Source organism: Capsicum annuum, chromosome 6 (assembly GCF_002878395.1).
Source record: "Capsicum annuum cultivar UCD-10X-F1 chromosome 6, UCD10Xv1.1, whole genome shotgun sequence".
NCBI classification, from domain to species: Eukaryota; Viridiplantae; Streptophyta; class Magnoliopsida; order Solanales; family Solanaceae; genus Capsicum; species Capsicum annuum.
The window spans coordinates 172,213,171-172,228,264 of record NC_061116.1 but is presented as its reverse complement, the minus strand read 5'-3'; the positions used below and the strand labels follow the sequence as shown (position 1 = coordinate 172,228,264).

The 15,094-nt window shown below is 27.8% G+C and overlaps 1 protein-coding gene across 1 annotated transcript; it reads right to left on the bottom strand.

Annotated features, from left to right (window-relative positions):
- Positions 1-301: 301 nt before the first annotated feature.
- Positions 302-15,094, bottom strand: LOC107873004 (sesquiterpene synthase 12-like; the record flags this gene model as incomplete). The annotated part of the gene is given in 8 exon segments (XM_047414972.1): positions 302-674; positions 936-1,045; positions 1,048-1,183; positions 1,333-1,471; positions 1,620-1,838; positions 1,943-2,315; positions 14,753-14,984; positions 14,986-15,094. Coding segments are annotated over 8 exon segments (1,615 nt in total), but the record flags the coding sequence as incomplete, so codon positions are not given.

Genomic DNA, 15,094 nt, shown 5'->3' with positions numbered 1-15,094 from the left:
TTACAGCTTAAAAAGAAAGATAAAAAGTTTATAAATTTTTCGTTTATTACTTAAAATAGTCTTAATAAACAAAAATTTGGTTCTTTTTATTGTAAACCTTTTCCCTTTTCATATATAAATGAAATTTTCCTTTTATATAAGTGAGTGAGACTCATGTAACGACCAGAAGTTTCAATATAGCTAGTCACAAATTTTTCCTTAACCATGTTACCCCTAACACTTGGAAATCAAAGATAGTTGAACTTACCTTCTCTTTTACTCTTTTATTCTTTTTTCTCTTTAAGCAAACATAAACCATTTATTAATGTAAATATGCAAAATGTTTCCTCATTTGCTCCAAATGATTGGTCAACACAGTGCGTACACATCATTGATCGTCATATTTTGATAGAATCAACAAGCAACAAGGTAATAATGTCCTTACATTTGGAATTGGAATTTGTATATCCATCTTCTTCGTCTTGGAAAAAAGTATCCATTGTGCGTGCAAGATTTAAAATTCGTTCGAGAACAAACGTTGGTGCCTCAATAGGGCATAGCAGTGCCTTGTTTATGTCTTCCCATGCATTCTTGACTTCCTTCCGAAACTTAATATAGGCTTCTTGTTTTGAAGCTCCATATTCTTTCATGTAGCATTCAATAATTGAAGCTACGTGTCCTCTTTGTTGGTCAGTCTACACATAGAAGTAAATTTCACTATCTTCAGTATAATTATATATTTTAAGCATTTTCAATTTATCATATTTTACACTTTACACTTAGCCTGAAATTGATGAAATTCTAGAGAAAACATGGAGGCGGTCGTTATACCTGGGAAGGGGCGGGGGGACATTACCGCAACTTCAGACAAAAAATTACTCTTGAAAAGACTAAAGGGAGATTAATGACTACACTTAGCTTGTACTAGCCGGGGGAATATAATTTATTGCACTTACTTCATGATCACTAATATCGTCCATTAATCTGCAGATTGTTGATGAAGCACGAACAATTGAAGGCGCATTTGTTATCCATTCAAAAATGTCTTTTGTAATGAGTTCCTCATACCAATCAAAGAAGTTGTTCCAAGCACCATGAAGGTAGTGCTTACAATTGCATTTTTTATATACTCGTCACATTTTGGAATATAGCCAGCATTTAACCATTCCGCTTCTTTAAAATAGGCCCTTGCTAGCTTTTTCATCTAAAACGGAGACAACGCAAAATTAATACTAGTAGATATAATAAGTATACACATTTTGAATTTAGAATCGTTCCTTTCACGCCAATGTTTTTGTTACTTCTCTAGAACTTAGTTTAACTTATTATTGACGCAAAGTTAGCGAGGTTTACCTCAAATCTGCCATAGTAGACGCGGTCTGATTTACCTTCTTTGGTCAATTCTTCTTCAATTTCATTAAAGATGTCGAGAATGGCTTGATAAAATGGTCTCATATATGGTGGCAACGAATCCATGGCACTTACGTCCCATCTATGCATCAAAAGTTTGTATCAACTATTCTTGTATATGTCATTTCACGATAATAACAAGAGATACTTATTTTCTACAACATAACATGTTCCTTCTACTCATAAATAATGGAAAGAATTCAAAAGATAAAATGCGGTACAGATTTTACCTCTGTATTGCGTCGGTGAAAAGTACAAGTTCGTCAAAGGTTGCATATGCATCATATGTATCATCGCAGATTGAGAGCATTTTGAATACTTTTACTAACATTTTTCTCGCACGACTATACTGTGGCTCGAAATATAATCCCAACGACCATGCGTAACCCTCCACTAATTTGTCTCTTGCGTATGGCACTTTGCTTGCGAGATCCAAATCTTTCCACCAGCTAGATCACAAGATCGTGATACAAGATTACATTTTATAGTATATATGTATATATATATATACACACACACAAATTAAGTAAAAAGGATAAGATCGGCGGTGTACCTTGTAAGATCGCTAAGCTCTCTTTGATGCTGTTTTTGCAGCATGTTAAAATCCAATTTGGAAAATTTTAAAAGCAAATGGTTGTGTGATTCTATGTTTTCATAAATGTCTATGTATTGTCTTGCTCCCAACCTTGGTATAGCTTTGCGCATAGGGTAGCTTAAGGCTTCAGTAATTTGATCCTTGAGAGGGTTGCTCGAGATGGGGATCATGAACTCAAGATGAGTAGTTGTAAAAGTAAGAGCTTCTTCAAGGATCTCCTCCCCGCGCACTCTCATATGTGCTGCTTCATACAAACTTAATAATGCTTGGACGTCATTGTTAAGAGTTTTCCTAAATTTCCCACCATGCTCCATAAATTGCTCGAACACATCTGTGTTAAATCATCATGTTTACATTTTGAAATAGATTTAATTAGCTTACAATCTCAAAAAAATAAAACCCCAATTACAAATTAAGATTTGAAGTTTATGTTCATGGATTTTGTAATTTATTGTATGCACATATTTAATGGTATCTCAACAAGTAAATAGGTTGCTTTTACAAGTGAAACTCCAACACACTATTCTGAAGTTGGAAAACTTCTTATGGATGAAACTCTTACCAGTATTGTTGAGTAGAAGGTGTCACTTGAAGTGTGAATTCGCATGGGTAATATGGTCTATTTATGTTCATACTAGCTAGTTGGAGGTTATATATTAGTTAGTTAATTAGTGGAATGGCTCCAGATCCTTCAACCTGTGTAAGTTGCAAGTGCCTCGTCCATATCCACACTAAGCTAAAACATTTAGGGTGAGTTGGGTACGAAGGAAAATGTTTTTTATGGAAAATAATTTCTAGAAAATGTTTTCATGGAAAATAAGTTGATTTTTTACTTATTTTCTTATGTTTGGTTGTTGAGTGGAAAATATTTTCTGAAAAATATTTTCTAGTGTTTGGTTAGCGAATAAAAAATATTTTCACAAAATACATTTTAGTGTTTAGATAAAGAGTAAAAATACATTTTAAAAAAAATAATTTTTGATCCCAAAAAATACTTTTTTTAAGGTGTTCTCGATATGGAGGAGGAAAAACGTTTTCTAGAAAAATAATTTATTATTTAATTATATTCTTGTGTTCGTTATGCCAATTAGGTAAGCATATATTTTTTAAAATTATTTATATATATTTAACAAAAATAATGAGAACAAATACAATAAGAAGAGTGGGATAAGAAAAAAATTTAATATTTTTTAAAAAAAAGTTAAATTTTTCTTTGGGGGAAGAAGGCTGATAGGAGGGGATTGGGGTTGTCAAACTAGGTGGTAGGGGTGGGGTAAGAAAATTTTTTTTTTTTGAAAATACAAATTAATTATTTTTAGAGGGGGGGAGTCGGGTTAGGGGAATGAAGGAGGAGTAAGAAAAAAAAGTGTATCTTTTTAAAAATAATAAAATAAGAAAACAATATTTTAAAAAAATTATTTATGTTGAGGGGGGTGGGTTGGTAGGTGTGGAGGGTCGGATGGTGGGAGGGTAAGAAAAAAAATTGTATTTTTTTGGAGGGATAGGGTTTTGGATTTTGAATAGGGGATGAGGTAAGAAAAGAATTGATATATTTTTTTTTGGATGGGAGTGGTAACGGGTGGGGGGTTGAGGATCGATGATTGGAGTAGGGGTGGATGATTTTGAGAGTTGTATGAACATTTTAACTTAAGAGTGAGGTTGATACAGAGTTTTAGAAAATATTTTTCTTATTTTTTGAAGGGAAGTCATTTTCCTTAGATTTGAGAAAAATAAGTTGATTTGAAAAATATTTTTCAAAATACTTAAGACAATCAAACATGAAAAAATTGAAAAATATTTTTCAGAAAATATTTTGCTTCGTACCAAACATGAATTTGAAACTTTAGCTCTTCTTTTGTGTTGCATCGACAAAAGTAAAAGCTCTTTATTACTTTCTCTCATGGGTCTTAATGATTGCTAACACCGAGATAAAAATCAAATAATTTTTGGCTAGAAATACTTGTTTCGGCTACCTTTTGCCTCATATATTGATCATGTTACTTGTGTTCAAGTTGATCTCATTCACACCGATAATATACTTTTTCAATTGCGAAAAGGATGATATTTACTCTGTTTAAAAAAAATTATATTTGTACTTCGTTATATTTTTTAGTTATATTTATTTCTAACATTCAATTTTGGGTTCATATTTATCCTTGAGCTGTTAAGTGACATATCAATTCTTTTATTAGCTTACCCATCTCTATGTGTTATCTACATGGCGCTTACATATATATATATATATATATATATATATGTAGGCACCACTTAGACGCCATGTAAGCTAATAAAAGAGTTGATATACCACTTAACAGATCAAGGACAAATATAATCCCAAATTCAAATGTTGAGAACAAATATAATCAAAAAGTATAATAAATGACAAATATAACATTTCTTTTTTAGAATACAAGGACAAATATGTCCCTTTTCCCTTGTCAATATTTTAAGCTAATTAAGCACTAATTCCATGTCAACTTGTCGTTAACTTTACATCGTTATCGTAATTATTAGTGATTGAAATAATGGCCACTATAACAAAACATGCATTTTCTTGCTTTTTTAATTTAATTCTTCTACTTTCAAGAGTGGTCCAAGTGGACGTCTTTTCTAATGCTCCACTCTTTGAGGGAAAAAACAAATAGAATTTATAATAAGCTTGAATAAAAATACGAAAAGGCGCCTAAAATGTCCTTCAATTATGTGAAATGGTGTAAAAATATTATCTGTCTACTTATTGGGCTTAAAATGCTCTTCATGTCTACCTCTTAGACCTAAAATGTCCTTTCCGTCTATCTATTGCCCTTTATTTAGGCAAATTACATGAAAAGACATTTTTATATACTATATCAGAATTTTATGTCTTTCATTTTTATTTCCTGCTTTCACGATGCCTCGATAAAAATATATGGTATATTTATACCATAAAAATTCATGATATATTTATATAGTATACAAATTATATTTATATCATATAAATTATATTTATACCATAAATATATATGGTATATTTTAGATATAAAAATTTTATACCATGTAATAGTGTAAATATATATTTATATTTAATAAATAATTTTTTAACAAGAAAAGTACTTTCATAAATATTTATTCCATAAATTATATAAAAAATATAATAATAATTTGATTTTGACATAAATTATATTTATACAACTAAAATGCATGGTATATATGTACTTGTAACATAATGATTTTTATTCCATAAATATTTATCCATAAAAAATTATGGTTAACTAGTTACATTAGAATTAAAAATACACGATAATGAAATAATACTAGATGATTAACATACATGAAAACAAAACGAAACATACACGAACAAATAATGAAATACTTAATTTATTTATAAATATTTAAAATTTTAATATAAGAGGGAAAGATTTGAAAGCAGGGATTATCTTTTTCACTATTAATTTGAAGATTGAAAATATATATCTTAAATTAAGGTGAATTGATAATTAGTTATAACATTAAATTAGGAATTATAATTATTTTTTCTAATTTTTTTAAATGGCTATATATACAAAAAAGAAATTTTATTTTTGTAATATTAAAAAAATGCTATTAATTATGTAATTAAGTTTTGCGGATGACCTTTCCATGTAATGTACCTAACTAAAGGGCAAAATAGGCCCAATAGGTAGACGGAAAGAACATTTTAGATCCAAAAGGTAGGTGAGAGGACATTTTTGGCCCAATAGGTAAATGGAAAAGGCATTTTAGGACCAATAGGTAGACGAAGGACGTTTTTGCACCATTTTACATAGTTGAAGGGCATTTTAGGTCCTTTTTCAAAAAAATATAAGAGGGATATCCCCAGAGACAGATGGATGCCAAGTAAACTTATCGATTAAATTAATTAGATTATTCTTTTTTTTTTTATCTATAGGATAATTAATCAAAATCAAAACATAATATTAATTATATATTTTAGTCAACTGATATAATTTATATAAGTAAAATTATCAACTGGTATATTTACGATGCATGTTGCCTTGTTTTAATCAACTATGCTTAACAAATTTTTTTTTAAGAATAATGTGGCGCTGACCGAGATCGAACCCATGATCTAAGACCAATAAAAGTGGCATTTTTCCACTTGCACTAGATAATGCTGCTTTGATATTATGGATGACAGATTTAATATTTTACTATATCAGTCTATATATACAACTATATATATAGAGTTTTCGTCGAAATTTGCGGATAGCATACCATCCTCACGAACCTTAATAGATCCGCCCCTGGACTGGATATCCTACTCATAATCATCTATAGCCATTTTCCACGGGACATCAAAAGTATGGGTTCGATATTGGTCGTCATAGAGAAGTAAATTTAAACCCTTCTAATCCTAAAGAAAGTGAAGTTCATCCTATTCATATTGAGCTCTTCTTTTATTTCCTTTAGGAAGATGTTCATTCCGAAAACTTATGGCAGATACTCTCCATTTAAAAAAGAATTACTACTTTTCTTTCTAATTCATTTAAAAAGGAATGATTCCTTTCATTTTTTGACAATACTTTAATTTTAACTTTCCATTAGTAGCTTAGTTAGTTAGTTACCTGAACTCTTACCTTGTTGGTGAGGGTTCAATTTCCCACATTATTATCTCCACCCACATTCCCCTTCCCCTACTCTAATTTTTTTCCTTTAAAAAAAAAAAAACTTAAGTTTAGGACCACAGGATTAAAGGGCATTTTAGTATATTTGATATAACTTTAATTAAAGGTCATAAGATTCAAAAGTCTTCTTTATTTTCTTAAACTTTGTATCAAGTCAAATTAGGTCATTCTTTTTTAAATGGAGGGAGTATAACATAAGAAAAATATAATATTAGAGGGGTATTTCCCTCCTAGTTCGTAAGTCGTCACTTTTTTACCCTAAAATGCAAATTACATATCATATATAGTATAAAAGGAATATTTTCTTAAGTATTCAAATAAATTATAAGAAACACTCTGTTGGGAGCTTTTCTCTTCAAATGGGGTTCGATGCGGGGTGAATTCGAATATAATTGGACTCCTAAAAAGCGGGTACCGAACACCGGATGGTTTAAATCAAAAAAAAATTATAAGAAAATAAATCAACAATTTAAAACTTAATAAAAATAAAATATATTAAATTATGATATGTATCATTAATAAGTCATCTCAATTCAATTCGTTTCAATTAAAGTAACTTTTGAGAGGTCAACGACCCTCTTATTCCCTTTATTTCATAATACTTGGCACACATTAACCTAACACTATACTTCTTAAAAAAAAAAAAATTAGAAACGTAGTTCATAAAATTAATCTTATTAATAATATTATAAAATTTTAAATTATACTATTATTTATTTATGAGTTATTTAGTACTATGAATATAAATGAAAAAATATAATAGTAATAAAATTTATTGATTTCGTAAATTAAATAATAAATTAAAATAATTATTTTTCATATAGAACTGAGTAATATAAAATGGGAGTGTTTACTAACTGAGCTCATTTGTCCAATTTCACCCTTATCCATTCATTTTATTCTCAGGCTGAATTATTAGTTTCTAATAGTCTTGTTAGTTTCATTTCATTTAGCATCTATATTAAAAATAGATATTTAAAACTTGTTTATCTTTATTTTCACAAAAGTTTTATAATTTCTTATATTATTCTTATTATTAAATAATTAATAAAGTATTAATAATTAAATTTAAATTTTTAAACATCATTAATAAGGTTAATTTAATAAATATTTTTTGAATAATTTTTTTAAAAAAATATGTTCAGTTAACAAAGGTTTTCCTTATCTAATTTTACGTGGAACACTTTATTTTTTAATCTATTTAAAAAAATACACCTAACTATAATTAGAAATTACTTAACCTTATAATTTCTTTGTAATCTAAATTAATTTACAACTATATAAATATTTAAAATATAAATTTCTAAAGCCATATTTTTTTAGGAAAAATTCATCAAAATCATTTTAAACTATATTCGAAAAGTCGAAGACACAGCTAAACTATTGTGACAACCTATTACCCACAGAAATTACTTAAAAGTGAATTTATTTATCCCTTTTTAAATTCAAAAAAATTACGTGGCAAAGATATTTAATATTTTCATAAAAGCGAGTGAAGAAAAAAATATTTAAAACTAACTGAACTAGCCACGTGTTATTTTTTAATTGGAAGTTTATATTTTTATTAAATTATTTGGGTCTCCTTCCATATTTAATATTTCGTTCTTTTTTTCCTTCTTCTTTCTCAAAGCTTCATCTTTTTCCTCTTTATAGCAGATTAATATGCACATTTGATGGCTCTGTTTCACTTTTTTTAATTACAAATTAAAATAGATTATACTAGTTCATTCAACTTTTTTACTTAAAAGTAATATCTTAATTTCAAAATTATTAAATCTAATAATAGAGATAGTTAATTCCGGTGATAACCATTGTTTCCAACAAGTTTTTATTTTTTTCAGTGAGTTTACATTATTTCAACGACTTCATTTTTTATCAATCAAACTTGAATTATATTCATATCTTTCATCCTAACCTTTATATTGATATTGTTATGAAATTAACAAATTAATTTTACTAAACATTTCAAATTCAAATTCACTTTCATGAACCCACTTTCAAATCCGTATGGAGATGATGAAGGATGCATTAAGGTATAGTTTGTGTACGAATTTTTTCTTCCTGGTCAAAGAAGAATAAGTTAATTAAAGAATAGAGCTTGATAATTTTTTCATTATTCTGGATTGTTTCATTTACTGATGTATCACCTTTATTTATTTTTTTCGAAATTATATCATTAGCTACCATAAAATCGAACGAACAATAATACCAAACTCCGATAGTGATATTTGGGGGTGGGAGACCAGAAGAAAAAGAATTGAAGGTGATATAGAGGTGATGAAGAGCAAAAATATGACGATAATGATAGCCGGATATGAATTTTTCGGTGAAGTGGAAGATGAAGTGGGTGAAGTATGGTGATAAAGAAGATATAATTATTGAAGGATTTAATGTCTAATTATGATTTAATGAGTGTAAAATATAATTAAAAAAATTAATGAATAAAGAAAAAAATATAAAAAAATAATTTTTTGGCGTGGCCCTGATATGGCGGCGAGTATAAAAAATTACTTATTGTGAGAGTAGTGTTATACATTTTGAGGTGGTACTAAATTTCTTTTAAGTAGTACAAATATGTATTAAATCGCCTCAATAATTTAAATGTGTTTTAAGCTTTTCAAATATAGTTTAAGATAAAAAGATAAAATAGCCAAAAGCCCCCCCACCCCCCAATATTTACCCCAAATCTCAACTACACACCTATACTTTGCAGGGGTCCTATGACCCCCTGAACATTTTTAAAGTAGAATATTTACACCCCTAAAGGCTTATGTGGTAAAGAGAGTGTATCTCACTTTCTTTGAGAGACTGAGTAATCTAAAAATATTTTAAAAAGTTTTTTTTACATTTCTTTTTAATATAAAAATACATACATACATACATACATACATACATACATACATACATACATACATACATACATACATACATACATACATACATACATACATACATATATATATATATATATATATATATATAATTTTTATTTTATTTTATTTCTTCTTCATCACCATCCTCAAAATATTCTCTCTCATAAAAAGCTTCAAAAACTCTTCAATGGCTATCATGACCAATCTCTTTATCTTCCTCATCTCTATTTATGTCGGAATCTAAATCACATTTTCAATCCTTCTACCAATTTCATCTTCTCACCATTAATTTCTCAATTATCATTTTTGTCTCTACCAATTTTATTTTTGTTTCAAATTTCAAAATGAAAATCAACATTCAACACAACAATCAATATTTGCAACAATTATCACCAAAAGAAATAAAACAACAGATAATATGACGACTGACGAGCTCATCGACGATCGAAAGATCTCAGTCAATTTTTCAGCGAGTTCACAGACGAATTCTGATTGGTTCATTTTCAGGAAAAAGAAATGAAGAAAGGATATTCATTCGTCGAAACCAACAACAAAATCAACACTTTTTCCATTAAAAAAAAATGGTTGGAGCAGTTCACCAAAAATGGTTGGAGCAGTTCACAAAAAATGGTGATTGTGTGTTTCAATCGGTGAGTTCACCAACGAATTTGGTGTTTGTGTGTGTTTCTTGATTTTTAAGGTGAGGAGGTTGGAGCAGACAAGAAAACCAAAACTTTTTACATTTTTTGGTTTCATTTTTTGCTTGAAGATATTAGCTTCTTTCTTTCTCTTTTTGTACAGTTCATCGAATTTTTTTTTTTTCGGAAAACTGAAAGTAACGACAAGAATTACGGAGGAGAAAAATGAAAAGGGAAATGGAAAAAGACAATATATATATATATATATATATATATATATATATATATATATATATATATATATTAAAGAATATAGAGTAAAGTAAAATATATAAAGTAAAATAGTTAATTTGTTTGAGTAAAAAAAGAAAAAAATGACGTGGCATGATGTGGTAGTGAGTGCAGCTCACTGTTTGAAACAATGTATGGGCATGAGCTTTTAGGAGTGTAAATATTTCATTTTAAAAATGTTTAGGGGCTATAGAACCCCCACAAAGTACAAATATGTAGTTGAAATTTAAGGTAAAGATTTTGGGAGACTTCTGACCATTTTCTTAAATAAAAATAATAATTATTTTCTAATATATCAAGTCAAATGATGATACCATCATAAAATAAAGCAGAGGGAGTAGTTTGGTAACTCCGCGTGAAAAGGGCCCCCACAACATGGTGAGGTTTGCGGCTAAAGCTTCATTTGTTTGCACTTAATGGAGGTCTGAATCTGAATAGTTCAGACTTCAGACCATTAAGTGCATTTGTTTTTTTATTAAGGTTTTAACTCTTAATAGGTCTGAATAGATCTTAATCATTCAGATCTAGAACCAAGTCTTAATAGGTCTGAAGGGATATTCTGGTGTTGGATAATATTTACCACTCTGTTCATATTCAGCAGTCACCACCACTAACCACCTCTGCCACCATCACCATTGTCAACCACCACCTACCACCACCAATCACCTCCACCATCATAACCACCATCGATAAAAAATACCTCTACCAACCACAATTGTCAACCGCTATCACACCTACTACCTCTTTTATTCTAATTATATTCACCGCCACCATTGCTGTCAACAACACCACAATCAGCAACCACTATCGGTCAATTCCTACTACCAAATAACTCATCTATCACAACTAGCACCATCACTAACTACCACTAATACATCACAACCTCTACACATTCTTTTGCCGCTACCACTATTGTTACTAGTAATGCCACCTCTACCACCACTTCAACCAGTACCATTGCTACAATTTATCTCTAATAACAACCATCTCCACCATCACAACAAATAAAATTTCCAACTAGCACCAACACATCACCAATCATCATGCATTCATCTTTCAGCCAACACAATCAACACCTTAAACTACTAACATCAAGCAACGTCACATCACAATAACCACCACCACCATCAATCGTCACCATCATAACAATCACTACAATATCAGTCATCACAATTATCACCACAACATTATTAATCACTAACATCAATCATTGTCACCGCAGCCACCATTATAAGCCATCTCTACTATCACTAACAAACATAAATGTTTTTTCTCAATCAGATACTAATAATTTTGTTGTATTAAATCACATACTTTTTTAATATGTAATTAATTTCTTATTATGTATACAAATAATTTTTTTTTACACATTCAGATATTGAAAAACAAACAGTTTTAATCATTCAGTTTTCAGATCTAGAGACAATATCTTAATCATTCAGATGTGCATTCAGATTCAGACGTCTGAATCTTAAAAAAACAACTGGAGCCTAAGTGTTCATCTCGGAATTTAAGATCTACGATGACACACATAATTTGTCTCTTTTGCATCGATTATAAGTCAATGTATGAATAAATGTATAATTTCTGATTAAATTTATATGTTTTATTTTAAACAATTTAGAAACATTTTAATTTTGATATACTTAATGTTATAAAATTTAATATATATATATATATATATATATATATATATATATATATATATATATATTATTGTGATTTATAATAATTTTTTGTATAATTTTTAGATAATATATGTTATACCATATGTCTCAAATTATGTAGTATTGACACAATTTAGAACCGTTAACTAAATTTTTTACATATTTTAAAAATATTTCAAATTATTAATTATTGTAATTCATAGTACATTTTCTTCTATCCCAATTTATGTGACAGTAATAAAATTTAGAGAGTCAACTGTAATTTTTTTTATGTTTTTTTAAAAATTATTTTAAGTTGTTAATTATTATGATTTATGATATTTTTACGTCATTCTAAAATATATAACGGATTAAAAAAAATAAAATAAACAAATATAAAAGGAAATATCTAAGCAAGCAACACAAACAAACATGCCGATCTGTTGCCTGTTTACCATCCTTTTTAAGTGAGGTAATAAATTACAATTTCAATGCCATAATGTTTAGATGAACATAATAATTAATTAGAGGCGATATAGTAAAATTACGATTGAAACATCGAAGCATACATATCTTGAATGACTTACAACAACTAATTAGAAGTGGTATAACAAAATTACTATAAAAAATATTTGTGACAAAAATTTAAGTGGGTCTCATATAAGACGTCAAGTTAATTTAAAATAACAAGAGTTAATTTATCATTTTAGGCCTACTTTACCTTTTTTATTAAATATTATTAATATTAACACTTAGATGACTTATAATAATTAATTAGAGGTGATATTTATTAAAATGATGGTTGAAACAACTGAAACAGACATGTCATAAATGTCTATTTTTTAAAAATATTATTAATTTTTTAATACATAAATGACTTATAATAATTAATCATGAGTGATATAGTAAAATTACGCTTGAAACAGTTGAAGCAGATATATCATAAATGTTTATATTATTTTTTAATTAAATATTATTTATTTTTAAATACACAAATGAGTTATAATAATTAATTAGGGTAATATAGTAACATCACAGATTGAATATTATTTATTTTCAACACACAATGACTTATAATTATTAATTAAGGGTGATATAGTAAAATCACTGTTGAAGTAGCTGAAGCAGACATATCATAAATGTCTATTTTAATTTTTTTAATTAAATATTAATATTTTAAATATATGAATAATTTATAATAATTAATTAGGGGTGATATAGTAAAATCACAATTCAAGCAGTGAAACAGACATGTTTTAAATAACTTGTATTAACTAATTCGAAGTAATATAGAAATTACTATTTTTTTTTAAAAAAATTAAGTGAGCCTCATATAAGATATCAAATTAATTAAAAACATCAATAATTAATTTATCATTCTATGCCTATTTTATCCTTTTTATTAAATATTAATAATTTTTTAATACTTAAATGACTTATAATAATTAATTATAGGTAATATAACAAAAGTAAGATTGAATCCGCTGAAACAGACATCTCAAAAATATCTATTTTAGTACTTTTTATTAAATAATTAAATTTCTATTAGTCAAATTTTATTTTAAATCACATGGAAAATAAATTTAAGTACTTAAACATATTAAATAATATAATTTAAACCTACAAATGAGAAACATATGAAAATCCTAGGGTCCAGAGTGTGTGTCCTTAGGGGCATAGTTTGTAATTTAAGTAAAAAAAGTGGTTACTTTGTAAGAATATAGTTTGTAATTAAGACAAATAGGGTGTGCTTTTTTTAATGCTTTGCATAAAATAGTACAAAACAATAGTGCACAGGAGATAGTACAAAACAATAGTGCACAGGAGAAAACCTTAAAGCAACTTAATTCTTATAAGCTTTCTTTAATTACCTAAATATCCTCAAAAAAATTTTAAATATCTGTTAACAAACATGTAGAAACCACTCTTATAATATATATATATATAATTTATTATTATGAGATTTAAAAATTATTTTCTAAAAGTTTTATATTCAATCAAATTTAGATGAATGATTAAGATGAAAGGAGTAATATTCTTTTGTAATAATCGATTAGAAGACCGAACAATTGACATCCCTACCTTTAATCACTTATTTTTTCCATTTATTTTGTTGTATGTTATATCATTTTAAAGAAATTACGAAATGGATGATCGGAGGATGTGAAAGTTCTCTATCAGTAAAGTTCTCTATCAGGTTTTTGACCTCATAAGCTTTTAAGTGCAAAAGGTGCATCCTGAAACTTTATACTCCCTCCATTATTTTTAATATGATTTCTTTATTTTTTGTGAGTTAATTTAATAAATTTTGAAAATTAAATTAAATTTGATTAATTTAACTTTTAAAAATTAAAATTTATATATTCAAAAACTTTATAAGAAATACTATAAATTGTAATTTTTTTTTTTTATTTGATTAAGAAATATATCTTAAAATATTAATCAAAGTTGATATCGTTTGATTTACAGAAAAAAAGAAAGAGGATCATATAAAAAAAAGAAAGAAGGGAGTAACATTTAAGTTGATCAATAACTGAATCATTTATTAATTTAGTTATTTTGATATTCTCAAAATCGGTTCAATCCGCTTATTCGAGTTGAAAGTTCTTAATGTATTATTGAAATAATAAGGATAAAAAGAAAAGAAAAAAGTGAAGGAGAGAGGAGAAATAAGTACCAGGAGACATGTAATGGCCTTGTTGTCTCACAAGTCGAAAACGAAGAGCAACAACGTAAAGGCCGTCATCATTCAGTTGGGACATCGTCGTATCAAAGATGTTTTTAATGGATGTCTCAATTTCATTATGGAAATGATATGCTACTCCCAATCGTTGAATTGTGTCTATCAACACTAGTTTTTGTGTACTGTCATCAAGAGTTTCCATCAACATGTTCCTCACTTTTTCTTTTTAACTCTTCTTGTTCTTGTTTTTCTTGGGTAGTAATCTCCTGCATAGGCAAAAATTGAGCATGTTTTACTAGATTTTGACAATCCAAACAGAATATATGAAAGCATGCT